The sequence below is a fragment of the Crotalus tigris genome, unplaced genomic scaffold, assembly GCF_016545835.1.
Source record: "Crotalus tigris isolate CLP2741 ecotype Arizona unplaced genomic scaffold, ASM1654583v1 scf7180000024340.7048381, whole genome shotgun sequence".
Taxonomy (NCBI): domain Eukaryota; kingdom Metazoa; phylum Chordata; class Lepidosauria; order Squamata; family Viperidae; genus Crotalus; species Crotalus tigris.
The window spans coordinates 4,703,925-4,720,337 of NW_024100510.1; the positions used below are offsets into that span (position 1 = coordinate 4,703,925).

Below are 16,413 nucleotides of genomic sequence, written 5' to 3' on the forward strand. Positions count from 1 at the left end.
ACCATTCCAATCACCCATTAATACCACTGATCTATAATCAAACAATGTTATTTTTTGATGTAACTGCTTATAAAATTGTTCCTGTTGTTGATTTGGAGCGTAAAGTCCAACTATAAGTATTTTCTTACCATAAATACCAAGTTCAATCATCACATATCTCCCCTGGGGATCTGATTCTACCAGACAAGCTGGTAGGTTTTGTTTAACATATATAACAACTCCCCCTTTCTTCCCAGGAGCAGAAGATATAAAATGAGATCCCAAACGAGCATTAACTAAATATTTCTGATCTTTAAGTAAAATATGAGTTTCCTGTAAGCAAATAACATCATTAGTATGTTGCTTCAAATAATAAAAGATTTTTTTGCGTTTCTGAGGAGAATTCAATCCATTAACATTCCAGGTCAAAAACTTTGCCATCTCCCTTGGCACGCAGCCTGGAGAAGACACCATCAAACTCTGAAAGAGCTGCGTGTGTTGCATAACTCTTGGGTCTTGCTCCTCCCACCGGCGGTGATGCACTTCCAGGAGAACTCTCTTTAGGCTCTTTTTTACGTTGCTCCTTCTCTTTACGCTTATAGGCTGCACGGGTCATCCTCTGCTCTTTAACCTCCGTCTGGCGTTGCTTTACAGCTTCTATCATCCCAGCGGAAACCAAATCTAATGCCTCAGATTGCTGCTCAACTTCCTTGCCACTCAGAGATTTCCGACCAGATGAGGTTGAGCCTGCACCCAGGACCGAAGTATAAAAGTCTCTAGCTTTGTCAACTGTGTTCAATCTGTAGCGTGTCCCAGCATGGCTCAAAACAATACCCATCGGAATTTCCCATCTAAATGGCATCGATCTAGCTTTAAGCTCATTGGTTAAAAAAGCAAAGTCTTTCCTGCTTCTTAAAATTTTGGATGGGATTTCCTTTAAAATGATGACATCTTGGGCAGCAATCTGAAATCTTTTATTGTAAAAAGCTTGTATAATCTCATTCCGCAGGGACTTCTTTGTAAAATAAATCACCACATCTCTAGGCAAGTTCTTCTGCTTAGCAATCCAAGAGTTGAGCCTATAATATTTATTAATATGTATTTTACATCTGATAGGTGTAGTTTTTACACTGTTGTTTTATCTGATTGTTTTGTGCCATCTGAAGCTGGTTTTGGTTAGATAGGTGACTATATAATTTTGATTAATTAGATTTTCAGTACTTTTCATGCCTTACATTTCTGGAATTTTGAATTTTATTGTTTATTCCATATCCTCTGTAACATCTCACCTAACAAACAGTTCTGGAGAATTGTACTCTTTTGTGTTACCTAAAACTTTGCAGCCAATTTAGTATTTCTTTTTTCTATTTTAGGAATTACCTGATGATAATTACATGTTTAGATATAGTAACTGGTCATTCATCATTGTTAAAATGCCAGATTAAGACACAATGAAACATTAGCTTTCTGGATCTTTGTGCAATGAACTTTGCCTATAATGGTTCAAATTCTGTGGTGATTTGCATAATTAGGATCAATTTATGCAATATGCCATTTGCATAATTCTAAATTTATAGGTGTAATCTGTATCACAGGTATAATGAACTCATCACATAAATCATGTTACTTGTGTCATGTGCATCACTGCAATGACATGCTCATTGATTTACCACATCCTGGGAATGATCAAACGCCTTTCTGTAACTAATATATTAAAATTAAGCTTTCCTGCATTTAGGTGCCTGCAGCACTTACTTTGCTTTACTATTGATTAGTTTATTAGGTTAAAGAAATAGCAATAAAGACTTTTGCAGTGTGTTAAGACTAACATATTAGCTTCTGTGCCCCACAGCCTATTTTGGCTGATAAGATGGGAAAGAGGAAACACTTAAGTCAGAAGGAAATGCAATACAGAAGATACAAACAGAATTATCTACTGGAGTGATTATTCATCATTAAGTACAGGGCAGATATTCTTGCAATGGATAACTTAATATATATCATGTCTATGGAGATTCTCATTGACCAGATCATGGTTGTCCCAAAGGTACTTTCTTTCAAAAAGCAGCTAGACTTTCTTGTTTTGCTAGAAGATGCTTTGCTTCTCATCCAAGAAACCTCTTCAGTTCTGACTGAATGATGGAGAATGGAAGGATTTATATTCCTTGCAATCATGTGGTTGTTAGCCCATTTTGTGAGAGTTGTTGAGGCCACTTGGAGGTTTATCTGTGCCCTCAGGGTCACCTGAATCCTGTAGTCTGCATTTTCTTTTCTGGAAATCCATATACATATGGATACATATCATACCATAATACATATCATATGATAACAACCAATCACCCATGTCAGAAAGTCTGTGGCACCCAGTTTAGTGAATGGCAACTGTTAAGAAGGTTGTATTGCTCCCATTTGCTCCCTTGAACCCAGGTGGCTCAATGGTTAGAATGCAGTATTGCAGGCAAACTCTGCCCACAGGCTAGAGTTCGATCCTGATGGGCTTGAGGTTGACTCAGCGTTCCATCCTTCAATGAGGATCCAGATTGTTGTGGTCAATACGCTGACTCTGTAAACTGCTTAGAGAAGGTAGTGAGATTGGAGTGATAATGAGAGAAATTATTGCAAGGGAGGGATTAGAATTGATCAAAGGATGTTCTTTCATGCCTAGCCACTCAAATTATACCATCTGAAAATATTGTATGTCTTTTTAGCATCATCACAGTAAAGTATTCCTCAGCCAGTCCTCTCCCCTCACCCAGGTCAGATTGTTATATGTGTTGATTATTGTTTTACTACACATACGTTCTTTATATGGTTTCATATTATGTATGAATTTGTATACTATAATATAAAATTAACAAAGGAAAGAATTTGGTTATATAAAGGTAATTAGTCCTTAAATTCAATTCTTATCACTGTTATTTTCTTATATTTATCACATTTACAGAGATACAATGGACTTTTCAAGGTAACCAGATAACCTTTTTACTATTACAGGAGAAATTTGAGAGCTTGTTCCGTGCTTATGATGACTGTGTGACATTTCAGCTGTTTAAAAGTTTTCGACGCATAAAAATTGACTTCAACAACCCCAAATCAGCTGCTAATGCTAAAACAGAACTTCATGAAACACAGTTCCAAGGGAAGAAATTAAAGCTTTACTTTGCAAAGGTACGGTAATTTTTTTTTTTACCCAAGCATTCGCCCAGATACAGAGGAGGTAATTTAAAATTTGAGCATATTAATGTCAGACAAGAGACCAGAACTTATACTGATAATGTGTGTATGGGTAAAGTGCACAAAATATTAATCAATCAGAATAGAGCTGAAAGGGATCTTGGAGGTCTTCTAGTCCAGCCCTCTGCTCGAGCAGGAGAACCTATATCCTTTCAGACAAATGACTGTCTAGTCTCTTCTTAAAAACCTCCAGTGATGCAGCACCTACAACGTCTGAAGGCAAAGCTATTCCACTGGTTAATTGTCGTCACTGTTAGGAAGTTTCTCCTTAATTCCAAGTTGCTTCTCTCCTTGATTAGTTTCCATCCATTGTTTCTTGTCCTGCCCTCTGATGCTTTGGAAAAGAATTCGACTCCCTTTCTGTGTGGCAGCCCCTCAAATACTGGAATACTGGACAGTTAACTTTAGTCTGAGAGTCAGTTTGATATAGTGGCCAAGGTACCAGGCTAGGCTAGAAACTGGGAGACTGAGTTCTAGTCAGCCAGCTGAGTAACCTCGAGTCACTTTCTCTCAGCCCTAGGAAAAAGGCAATAGCAATGGCAAATTACCTCTGAAAAATCTTGCCAAGAAATGTTTAGGGACTAGTCCAGACAGTCTCTGGAATTGGACATGATTGCATGGAAGAAAAAAAAAGTTCTGTCTGTCTTTGCATTGCCTCAAGATAATCAAAGCCAAAAGAGCACCCACCTGCTAGTCTGAACTAAAACTTAATAATGTTTTGGTACCTTTGTCATGTTATGATCTATATTTTCTTTATGGTATCATTTAAAACAGTTTAATCTTGTCATGTTGCAGGACCAACTAAATTTACATACAGGCAACATGAACTAATATAGCTGATGATGAAGCACCTCTGTCAATATGTTTCTAAATATATTTCTAAATATGATAAATAAATGACTAGGATGCATGGGTTAGGACTTCATTGTTCTAAAGCTCTAGTGCAGTGGTTCTCAACCTTTTTAATGCCGCAACCCCCAACAGTCGTAAGTCGAGGACTACTCAACTGGTGCAGCACCGTTTGCAGAATGGGACTTTTGGCGGGCTCAGCAGAACAGAGACAGCCTGGACAATTCCTATTGGCTTTTGAAAGCCAATAGAATTAGACTCTATTTAAGAGAGTCTATTCTATTGGCTTTCAAAAGCCAATAGAATAAAAGGGAGTAGCACAGCTAAGGAAAAGGGGGAAAAATGGTGGACTGCGTTGTTTGGCGACCCCCGTGAAATGGTCGTTCAACCCCAAATGGGGTCCTGACCCACAAGTTGAGAACCACTGCTCTAGTGTATTTCCCACTTTCCTTATATATAGTGTAAAAATGGGGAACATTTTTAACAGAATAAGAGAGTTGGAAGCAACCTTGGAGATCTTCTAGTCTAGGGATCCCCAACCCCCAGTCCACGGACTGGTACTGGTCTGCGGCCTGTTAGGAAGCTGGCCTTGTAGCTGGAGGCATTCAGCGAGTCTGCAGGGGTCTGGGTAGGGGCGGGAGCAGTGGTGGGATTCAGCCAGTTCATTTTGGCAGAACCGGTAGCTAATTTTTTGTTGCCCAGGCGCAGAATGGACTTCTGGAAGTGGCATTCATACACAGAACTGGTTGTTCCCATATTTGAATCCCACCACTGGGTGGGAGAGTGGCAGGGCAGAAGCTTGCTCATTGCAAAGATTCTACAGCAGCTGTGCTTGCAACTGGCTTGCAACATCTGAGCATAGCATCTTTCCTCCTCTTTTCCTTCTTGTGCTCTCTCTTCTGCCTCCTCCTCCTCTTCTTGCTTCCTCTCCCTCCTGTTGTTTTTTCTTCCTCCTCCTCTCCCCCTTCCGGCACCACAGCTGGGCCCGTGCTCCCTTTGCGCAAGTCTCCAAGTTTGCAAAGCAAGCGCGCGCCAGCCCAGCTTCCAACCAGGGGCTTCCCCAGAACCTTGTTGGAGGGGGATTCTCCTCCCCTAAGGTATGTGTTTGTGAGGGTGCTTTCTCAGGATGGAAATAAGGGCAAGGAGAAGCTACCTTTCACTTTAAGCACTGTGTCTTCAAGGGAATCTCTCTCTCGTTTGCACGTTTTCTAAGACGGCTGAGTTTTTTGCTTTTGTTTTGATGGTGCTCCAGGTGCCTCATGTTTTGGCAATGTCCTGCCTGCTTTTTGTGGTTTAATTTGGTGTGTGTATTGTGTTTATGCTCCTTTCTTCATGCAGCTCTCAAGTTTGCAAGCCAAGCGTGCTCCTACCCGGCTTGCAATGGGGGAGGGGGGGAGGGGAGAAGCTACATTTCCCCATAAGCACTGTGTCTTCAAGGGAATCCCTCTCTCATCTGCACCTTTTCCAAGGCTGCTGGGCTTGCGCAGTGCCTTGCCTCCCTCCCTCCCTCCCCCCCTCTCTCTCTTTGAATGGTTTTCTCAGCACTTCCTCAATGTGCTGGGCCTTTGGTTTGTTTTGCTGGATGGCTGAGTTTAGGATTGTCTCTTTCCTTCCCACTTTCTTAGAAGCAGAAAGTCACTGGTCTAGTCTAATACAATGTAATTATAATAGAAATAATGTGCATTATTTATTTGTTTGTTTATTTAGAAAATTTAGAATAAATATAATGAATCTTCCTGAAACCTCCCCCCCCCCCCCCGTCCATGGAAAAATTGTCCTCCATGAAATCGGTCCCTGGTGCCAAAAAGGTAGGGGACCTCTTGTTCTAGTCCAACCCTCTGCTCAAGCAGGCAATCCTATATCATTTCAGAAAATGGTTTTCCAATCTGTTCTTAAAAATCTTCAGTGTTGGAGCACCCACAACTGGAGGCTAGCACTTCCACTGATTAATTGTTCTAACTATCAGGAAATTTCTCCTTATTTCTAGGTTGGTTCTCTCTTTCATTAGTTTCCAACCATTGTTTCTTGTTCTACCTTCAAGTGCTTTGGACAAGAGATTGACCCCCTCTTCCTTGTGGCAGCCCCTCAAATATTGAAACACTGCTATCATGTCACCCCTAGTCCTTCTCTTCATTAAATTAAACATACTCAATTCCTGCAACTGTTCTTTATGTTTTAGCTTCCAGTCCAGTGGTGGGATTCAAATATGTAAACAACCAGTTTTCTATATGGATGCCACTTCCGGAAATCCTTCTGGGCCTGGGCAACAAAAAATTAGCTACAGTTCTGCCGAAGTGGTGTGAACCAGCTGAATCCCACCACTGCTCCACTCTCCTTTTTAATACTCAAAGCAGCCATAGTGGTCTGATGTTTATATTCATGCTGCCCAGAATCACACTATTTTAGTTGGGTGGCCCTTTGACTCTATTAAACATATAAATAAATACTGATTTGGGTTGGGCAATCTCCATATAACTGAAAAATCTGCACACTAGCAACAGACAAGCTGAAAGAAAAATTTTTCTTCCATTAGCAATATTGTTTTGATAGTCTAACCAAGCTATACAGACGTGGCACTGTGTACCAATAAGTTGCCTACATCACCAAAGGAACTAAACCACACATTTTAAAGGAAGAAGAGCCACACAACACTGTTTCACCATGCATGCGACAAAAGGTTGGAGATCAGGATGCAATCACCCATCAAAGAAAAACTAGGAGAAAACATGGAATCCCCAACACATTGGGAAGTAGAATGCCAGAGCCAATGAGAGCTCCTGAAGTCTGGTCCATTAGTCTTATCTTTAAGACAGCATCTGTCAGTAACTTATTGTCCTTACAGACTAGGAATGTAGGTATGTAGAATATGATAGACAAACTTTTGGAATCAGTGGACATTGTTTGGAAATATGTGGGGGCTTTGCCTATTCAGTATACTGATATGGCCAGTCACTAAATATCCTTTGCCAGAATACAAATTGGTGAAGATTCTTCTTCACATCTTCTAGCTCCCTTGATACTGACTATCACTAAGGCTATCTTTGTCTTTTTTTCTAGGTAAGTGGGCATATCCCAGGCAAAGCTGGGGGCCGCAGCTGTCTCCCATTTTTAACTTTTAAGAATGCCTGTAGACTCTTTCTGGGACCTGGGGCAGTGGTGGGATTCAGCCGGTTCGCACCAGTTCAGTAGAACTGGTAGTTAATTTTTTGTTCCCCAGGCCCAGAATGGACTTCCAGAAGTGGCGATCCACACAGAGAACCAGTTGTTCACATATCTGAATCCCACCACTGACCTGGGGGCATTCTTGCCAATAAAGATAATGTTAGAGGTTGCTCCATGTTGTAGTATATAAGATTTCCATTTCTTTTTTTAATTAATTAGTCAGGTATACTGTATAAATTAGCTGAAGCAAGGAATCTTGTGAATGCTTAGACATCGCCTTTCTCTGCCCTTCAGCTATAGGATTTCTACAGAGAGCAAAGTCATTCCTTTATTTTCTTTGCAGATCAAGTGTGGCACGGGGTCAAAAAGACAGATTTAGCTTGTTTCCATTGGCCTTATAGACAGCCACATTAGCCCATCCCTTTGGAAAGGGGAGGACAGTTATGAGTGTAATACAATACTACCTGAAAATAGCAAAGCATTTATTTGTGGATCCACATTCTGTCCTTTACTGCAGCCTTCTTTTCCATCCTGGTGCCTTCGAGATTAGTTGAGGCTGAAACTAACAATCATCTGGAAATTGGTCCCCAAAATATGGGGGGTATTGGGCTGGACATAATTGTTTTATTCTTCTCTATCTGTACTCTCCTGAAGCAATACTGTGTTTCCCCCTTCATCTCTGTAAAGGTCCAGACTTTGGAGAATGATGGGGAAGCCTTCCACTTGGCTCCACCCCAGCCGTCCAAGCAATTCCTCATCTCCCCTCCAGCCTCCCCTCCTGCAGGTTGGCAATCGAAAACTGATGATACACCAGTCATCAATTATGACCTCCTGTATGCTGTTTCTAAACTGGGACCAGGTCAGTTTCATGATTCTTCTTATTTTCAAGTTTAGGAAATGAAGAACAGAAAACAAAGCAGACATAATGGATACTTACTGTATGTCTGCAATTTATTGTTGAACTCACCATTCTTCTTTCCAGTTGTGGAAGAGTGATCAGGCGTGGAAGTATTCTGGGGTGGCAGAAGTGATGGATGTTGGATGGAGGGGCATAGGAGAGGGGACTGCCATGGGCATGGTCAAAGCCAGTATTTCCTCAGCCTACCTTTCTGATTCCTTCTTTCCTGCATACTCGTGTTATCTCACCACTCTTTTTCTCATTTCTCTCACACCATAGCTCTTCTCCATCTAACTTTTTTTCATTTTCACTCTCCCTCTCCCTCTTTATCCTCCCAGCCCCCTAAATCAGGATCCCTTTCGGCATTCTTTTCTCCCACTTAGCTTTTTCTTGTTTATTGCTCCTTATTATATTGCAGGAAGCTTCTGGGACCCTTCCTTCCTTCCTTCCTTCCTTCCTTCCTTCCTTCCTTCCTTCCTTCCTTCCTTCCTTCCTTCCTTCCTTCCTTCCTTCCTTCCCTCCCTCCCTCCCTCCCTCCCTCCCTCCCTCCTTCCCTCCCTCTGCAAAATTCACCTTTGGAATAAAAAAGAAAGATCATTGTATGAAGGTCAACATAATTATTACATAATTCCCAGGATCTAATCTGCGCACCCTTATTTTTAAATTGAAATCTAAAGATGGCTACACTCAGTACCAAAGTCAAAAGATTGGGGATTTCATAAAATAGAAGAAATGAGACCACAGGAGCAAAACTTAATAATAAGGTAAAATGATTTATTTGTAAATTTTCAATTGCCAATTCCTATTCATTCACTCATTCACTCAGTCTTGCAAGCCACCCCTCCACCAGGCCAGATTGATTGGACCCTGTACAGGCTGGCAAAAGGGTTGTACCTCTCTCCATCAGATACATAAAGTGGTTAGACTGAAGTAGAATTTAAATTGGTCTGAGAGTTAATTTTTTTTGGCCAAAGTCCTACATAGCATCCAGGGGAGCGCTGCTGCCAGTTGATGGCAGATGAATCTGTGAATCGTATGCATGAAATAATTGGGACCTATTATGGTGCTGGTGGTGTATATATAGGAACAAGCTAGACACCTGGGTTTGTTCCCAAGTCTGGCTCCCAAAGGAACATCACTGTTTTGTTGTTCTCTTTTTTTTATGAGAATCTGCTCCAGATTAGGTGGTTATTTGTATGCACATATGGACTTGCTGCCCAGTGCCTAAGAAAGAGCAGTGTGTTTGTCTAGTATGGGCTGTAGCTTATTATTAATAGCATGTTTGAATGGCTTGAGCTGTGAGCTGTGAGTGGTAACTAATGGTCTTCTTTGTTCTTTTTCTATGGTATGGCTTTTAATAGGTTCACCTTGGGAATTGATCTCACTGTATGGATTTGTATACTTGTATATACTTGTATATTTGTAAAGATTTGTCTATTCATCTCATTGGATGGGTTGTTCAGTCTCCTGAATCCCTGTTTTAATGCTATCAGTTGAACATATCTGTCAAGTGGGTCAGAATAAATATGATTGTAGCATAAAGTCTGGCAATACATAGTAGACTGGTGGTGCCTTCTGGATGGAAGCTGGAAGCATATAGGTATGCACTGCTATCCGTGAGTTTCCTATACATGGTGTTTATGTGTGTCCGTTGTACCATTTACAGTAGTAGCAATAGCAATAGCATATATGCTTCACAGTGCTTTACAGCCCTCTCTGAGTGGTTTGCAAAGTCAGCATATTGCCCCCAATAATCTAAATCCTCATTTTACCGACTTTGGAAGGATGGAAGGCTGAGTCAACCTTGAGCTGGTGGGAATTGCCAGCTGCTGAATTGCTGGCAGCAAACAGCAGAATTAGCTTGCAATACTGCATTCTAACCATTGCGTCACCGCAGCTCAGTTTTGTAGGAGGAGAACTATGTTAATCTACGGTGGCAAAAAATCAGGAGGAGTCTTGTAGCAACTTTTCTGGTGAATTCATTTTGTGTTAATCTGAAATAAAGTTACCAGATTCCAAGTTTGGTCTTAGAATAATAGATCTATTGGTGCAAATTGGTGTCTACCTTTAATGGGCACAAATGGTATCTTGGATCATTTATAATATATTAAGCTTCTACATAAGAATATTTTAAATTATAAATTAAAATCTAAATTGTTATTTTACTGATATTCTGAGAGCCTAGTACTTTGAGTTACTTTAATGACTCGTTTCATTCAAATGACCTTGCATTATCATAGATTCTGGCAGCACCTGATAACAGTAATTGATTAAAAAAAAATCTGAATTGAATGTTCTTGGATTAGAGACCATCAGGAAATACCAAAGATGTGGCCCACCCTCAGAAATCATAATCACAAGGACAAGCTGAACATATTCCAGTTCCATCACAGGAGCATGGATTTACCCAGGGGCCAAACACTTTGGCACTTCAGTTGAGAGGTTTGCACTGGTCACAGTTGCTGATGACCTTTGGCAGAACTGGGATGGTACTGGTGCATCCATTCTGGTACTCCTTGATCTCTCCGCAGTTTTTAATACCATTGGTCACAGGGTCCTTCTGGACTGGCTATGCAGGTTAGGAGTGGGAAGTACTGTGTTGCAATGGTTCATCTCCTTCCTTAGTGGTCAGTCAATGTTGCTGGGGACAGGGGGTCAGGTCATGTCCACAGCCCTTCCATTTTTGGGGTGTCTCAAGGCTCGATCCTCTCCCCTTTTCTGTTTAACATCTACATGAAACCACTGGCTAAAGTCATCTGTCAGTTTGGAATTTGGCATCATCATGACACTAACAGTATCCAACTGTACATCTCAACTCTGGGCTGTGCAGATGAAGTTGTCAATGTACTTACCCAGCCTCTGCAGGGTCTGGATGAGGCAGAATAGATTTCAGTTGAATCCGACCAAGGCTGAGTGGCTCTGGCTATTTGTCTACACAGGGTCAGAGATGTTTCCATCATTAGTCTTGGATGGAACTGCACTTCTTCATTCTGGACAGGTATGCAACTGAGGGCCTTGAAGAGCATGTGGCAGCTGTGGCCATCTTTTGCACAGACTCATCTGTATGCCAGTTGTGCCCTTTCCTTAGTTGGGAGATTCTTTTGATAGTTACTCATGCCTTAGTCATCTCATCACTGGATTATTGAAATGTGCTATATGTGGGGCTGTCCTTGGAGACCATCCAGAAGTTACAATTGGTACAAAATGCAGTGCTGGGAGCAGTATTGGGCACCTCTCAGTACATCCATGCTGCTGCTATATGAGTTGCATTTGTCAGTCAGCTTCTTAGTGCATTTCAAGGTGCTGCCATAAAAGGCACATAGCCTTTTATAGCAGAGGGCCTGAATATCCGAGGGACTGCCTATTTACAACTAGTCCTGCCACCTATTATGTTCTAGCAGAGTGAGAATGCTCCAGATCCCTATTACATGCCGTCATCTTATGGGACCAAGAAAGGGTGCCTTCTCTGTTGTGGCTCCTGCCCTCTGGAGCAGCATCTCTCCCCCCCCCCCCAAGATATGGACAGTGCCCTCTCTCCTAGGATTCAGAGCATTCAAGACCTAGTTTTGGTATCAGGTCTGCGGTTGATGTGTTTGTTGGGGCCCTCATTTGATTTTTTTTGTTGTGTGATTGTTTTAGTCCATGTTGTCTGTAGGGTTGTATGTATTTATCTTTTTTATTGATTTGTAATTGTAAGTCACTCAGAATCAACTGGAATGGGTGACTATAAATGTAAAATAGTATTTTTTCTTGATTTCCAGGTGAGAAATATGAACTACATGCAGGTACTGACTCCACTCCAAGTGTAGTTGTACACATCTGTGACAGCCATGCAACAGAAGAGGAGGCCCCAAACAATATACCAAAGCCACAAATTATACAGACTCGACGTCCTAGCCTCCCATCCTCTATGTGTAGTTGATTTGCCCCAAGAAGAACATAATATCTCTCATTTTCTCCGAGTAGAAGTCAGCCATGTCTCTCTGTGTAATCCAGTATTTAGTTTCTTAGCATATTCCCTGTATGGTAATGGAGCCTAAGCGACAACAGGGCTCAGAATGTGCTTTGTAATCATTTTTATGTCACATTCCTGCACATCAGAAGGAGAGAGGGGATTAGGTGGAGGGATTTTTGAAACTTCTTTAGGCTGCAACCTGGGATAAAGTCAGCAAGCCTTTCTTTTAAGGAAACATATCAGATTGTATTGCACAAACCAAGATTCTTTAAATGTTATTCATTAAATGGAGGTATTAATGTTGGATGTGTTGTTCTGATCAATAGTCCTCACATGTTCCAAAGCATATTTCTATAAATAGGTTTTTCTTATATTTACTGTACAGCATAGCTTTCTTCTCCGGGCTTCAATTAGGAGGACCTCTTGTTCAATGGAAGACTCCATCCCAGACCCACCTTATAATACTCTATCTGCAAGGAAAGGGCCTTGAAGAGCAGAACTGTGGAAGGTTCTGTCTGTGAATCCTTGAACAGCCATTTTCAGAATAAACAGAAACAATCTAGGGCTCTGACATTGGAAAATCAGAAGTCAGCTCTTAGTTGGGCGCAGACTAACCTTTTTTTGTTTGTGTGTTTTATAAAAAAAATCTTTTTAATGCACAAATGCAACCAGCATGAATTCCATGCATTTTCAGTGCACAGCTACTACCTGAAGACAAATTAAGGCAGTTCAGCCTTCACTGAAATTAAAATGATTTCAAGAGTTTAAGGTAAATTATTTGATGCAGATCCTCATACTTTTAACAATGAATTCAGATAGTTGAGTGACAATCACTTTTCAGACTAAAAGGTAGGACTATTCCAGATAAGAAATTGTTTTCTTTCCTTTTAATATTAATGAGATTGCCATGCTTCAGAGAAAGTATAAATGAAAGTCAGTTATATCTGTAGCTAAAAGCAATGAACAATTACATAAATAAATAAATCAGAAGGCAAACATAATGATGAAAGTAATTATTTATCCTCCTGCTAACATAGGGCATGCTTTTACCATTACTCTAAACCTGTGCTCATGCCTGTCTAGCTCTCTTGCATTGTTACTCAAGTTACAAAAAAGTCAGTCTTTCTGTTTGCAGTGATACGATTCTGACATTTCCAAACTCAGATTGAAGTGTTGGTTATAACCTCTAAAGACCATATCACTCCGTTCCAGATTATTTTAGGGACCATTGGAATCTGCCCAGTCCTTACAATTAGAAGAAAGGGATTGGTTGCAGTCTTTGCCCCACAAGATAACAAAGGATAAACCAGAAGGTAAGTTTCTGTGGCAGGCCACTACTCAGAACCCTTTATCCTTGGACATGTGTCAGGTACCCTGATGACTTACTTTAGTGACTCAATTATTGAGGGTGATGAATGTTTAGTTTCGAGTGGTACTCTTTTGTTATCTTTCATTCCTGGTATAGGTATTGATCTTTATGTTTGTAAATCGCCTGATGGACAATGAAGATACTGAAGTGGTAGATAGGTTCTATCTTTTAGGATCAAACAATAGTAAAAGAAATATGCTGCAGACTAGCACTTGGTACAGTAGCCATGAAGACCTTGAAAAATGTATTTAGAAGAGCTTGAAAAATGTATTTGATGAGTCTATACCTACAAAGATCAGAATTGTTCCAGCCATAATATTCTCTAGTGACACCCTGTGAAGCAAATGGTGGACTTTGAAAAAGTCAGGTAGAAAGTGTATTGATGTTTTTGAACTTCCGAAGAATACTACAGATAGCATAAAAAGCCCCAAACAAATGTATCATCAAACAAATCAACCCAGATTTCCCACCTGAGCCACAAATGAGAGACTCAAAACTATGATACTTAGGATATATTATGCAAAAGATGACCAGCAGCAAGATGAATGGATTCAGTTATAGTGATGATGGCAGACTTGAAAGACCAGGTTAAGCACAGATAATCACAGAAAAAAACTGTGTGGTTATACAAATTGACACCAAATTAATGGCACATAATCAAATCATCTGGACTCTGAGGAATTGGGTGGTAGAGCAATGTTCATAAATAAATGTTTTGAAGATGTGGGAATACTATGAATTTCATTTTTTTTTTCTTTGCACAGGGAAGTGAACAGATATATATTGCTGAAGATCTGCAATAATCTGGGGTGGCTACAAAGGGAATAGCATGTTCTGTAACCCAATTTATCAGCTGGAAAGAGCATTTAGAGTGTGTGTCCTGCCTGCTGTTTTTTCCAAAGTCTGCTGGGTGAAGATGGCAATATTTATCTCCTATCCGCAAATTTATGCTCCCTCAGTCTTATGCCAGAGTTGTCAGCTCTGGGATTGGCAGTCGGGCTCAGCAAAAGGCCTGAGGGGGGTGTACAAAATCTATTATTTCTTCCTATTCCTCAGACTTACCCATCTTGGAGAGGTCAAGGTCAGGATTGCAAGGCTTCTGTGCAAGGTTATTTATATTGATTAGTTGTATATTGTCATAAATGGTTGAATGTCAAAATTGCCTTGATTTTTTTGTATGTTTAGTTTTCACTGCTTTACTAACTATAGCAACTATTGCTTGGTAAGGATTCAATTTTTTTAAAGATAGTATCATTCAGATCTGCAAAAAAACTCAGATTACCAGATATAGAGACCATGAGCATTTGTTTTAAGACTGTAGTATTCAAGATGTAGCTAATGTCCAATTTGAATAAAATACCTCCTAAGCAACTCCAATAATTTCTTAGAATTTCAAATGCTACAAATAAAATGTGCTGCAAATTCAAGAGACTTCATGTTTTTTCTAACAGTGTCACCATAGCACCATATACTTCTGCTATAACTTGAATGCAGTACAGGTAGTCCTCAACGTACAACCACAATTGAGCTGAAAACTTCAGTTGCTGAGACATTTGTTAAATGAGATTTACCCCATTTTAAGATCTTTCTTGCCACAGTTAAGTTAGTAACACAGTTAAGTGAATCTGGCTCCCCTGTTGACTTTGCTTGCCAAAGGTTGCAGAAGGCGATCACTTGACCCAGGACACTGCAGCTGTCACGAGTCAGTTGCCAAGTGTCTGAATTCTGATCATGTGACCGTGGGAATGCCACAATGGTTGTGTGAAAAATGGTCATTAAAGTCACTTTTTTCAGTGCTGTGGAATGGTCATTAAATGGATTGTTGTATGTCAAAGACTACCTGTACAATTGATTCTAGTGCTTTTTCATTGGATCTCACCATAGAACACAACACAAAAAGAACAGGCTTACAAAGGAATATTAGAGAAAATCGTGGATAATTTTAATATTTACTTGCTGCAAGCCCAGTATACTAGCATAGGAAGCAGTATGCCTCTCAACAATTTGCTTCTACGAATTATGGATAAGAGGTTATGTAATGTTTTTGATTGACTTCTCTGGGAGTAGGGCTTTGCCTTTATCTTGCACGAATATTCTTAGGCAATAATAAACCACTGGCCCATCTAACTTTTTCTTTGGGGAGGTCTCTTCAGGTCAGTGCTGACACCTGCTGAGTACCTGCACAAGTCTCTTAAGGTTTTTTTGAAATATTTCAAATTGGTTTGCCCTTTCTTGCTTCCTAGGGCTGAGAGAAAGTGACCGGCCCACGGTCACCATTAATGAAATGGTGCATTCTAGTGGATCCATAGCATGACTGTTTAAAAGGTATATGATTTATTTATTTATTTATGAGACTTATATACCGCTTTAAGTGCAAGCAATCTCTAAGCGGTGTACACCAGTAAGCAATGTATATTTGCATTGCCCCCAACAATCTGGGTCCTCATTTTACCTACCCCGGAAGGATGGAAGGCTGAGTCAACCCTGAGCCGGTGAGATTTGAACCGCTGACCTGCTGAACACAGTCAGCTAAAGTGGCCTGCAGTACTGCACTCTAACTGCTGCGCCACCTCGGCTCATGATGAGGGAAAAAAGGTGGCTTTCCAGTTTTTTTATCAGATGTTTCATTTGCTGTCTAGAACAGAATCTTTTTCTGTGGCAGATGACATAATACATAAGCTGGAAAGTGTGGATAGAAAATAGTTACCATCTTTAAACTCGAGATTTCACACATTCCAATAATAAAAGCAGATATGTCAATTAAAGATCTCTTAAAATAAATTCTTTAGCAAACAATTCTGAGCTGAGCCTGGAAAATTCAGACAAATCCTCCACATAATTTAAGTCACATACAATTTCCTCCTAGTATATCCACAGAAGGCTACTTCAAAGTCAACCTCTACTTTGAACTAAGACCTTTTCCGAAGTGCCAAATCTGTCCCAAACAGAATCTTGCTTAATATATAC

The 16,413-nt window shown here is 40.4% G+C and overlaps 1 protein-coding gene across 6 annotated transcripts in view; it reads left to right on the plus strand.

The window, feature by feature from the left end:
• Positions 1–15,864, plus strand: part of RCAN2 (regulator of calcineurin 2) — a 34,360-nt gene extending 18,496 nt beyond the window's left edge. For 2 of the 6 annotated variants that reach the window (XM_039326444.1, XM_039326443.1), the window contains exons 2-4: positions 2,974–3,147; positions 7,912–8,083; positions 11,884–15,864. In XM_039326444.1, coding sequence (XP_039182378.1) covers positions 2,974–3,147; positions 7,912–8,083; positions 11,884–12,044 — 507 coding nt within the window. In that variant the 3' untranslated portion in view covers positions 12,045–15,864. Of the gene's footprint in view, positions 1–2,973; positions 3,148–7,911; positions 8,084–11,863 lie in introns of all 6 variants that reach the window. The other 4 variants (XR_005554656.1, XR_005554657.1, XM_039326445.1 and 1 more) reach the window with 4 other exon arrangements.
• Positions 15,865–16,413: the final 549 nt, after the last annotated feature.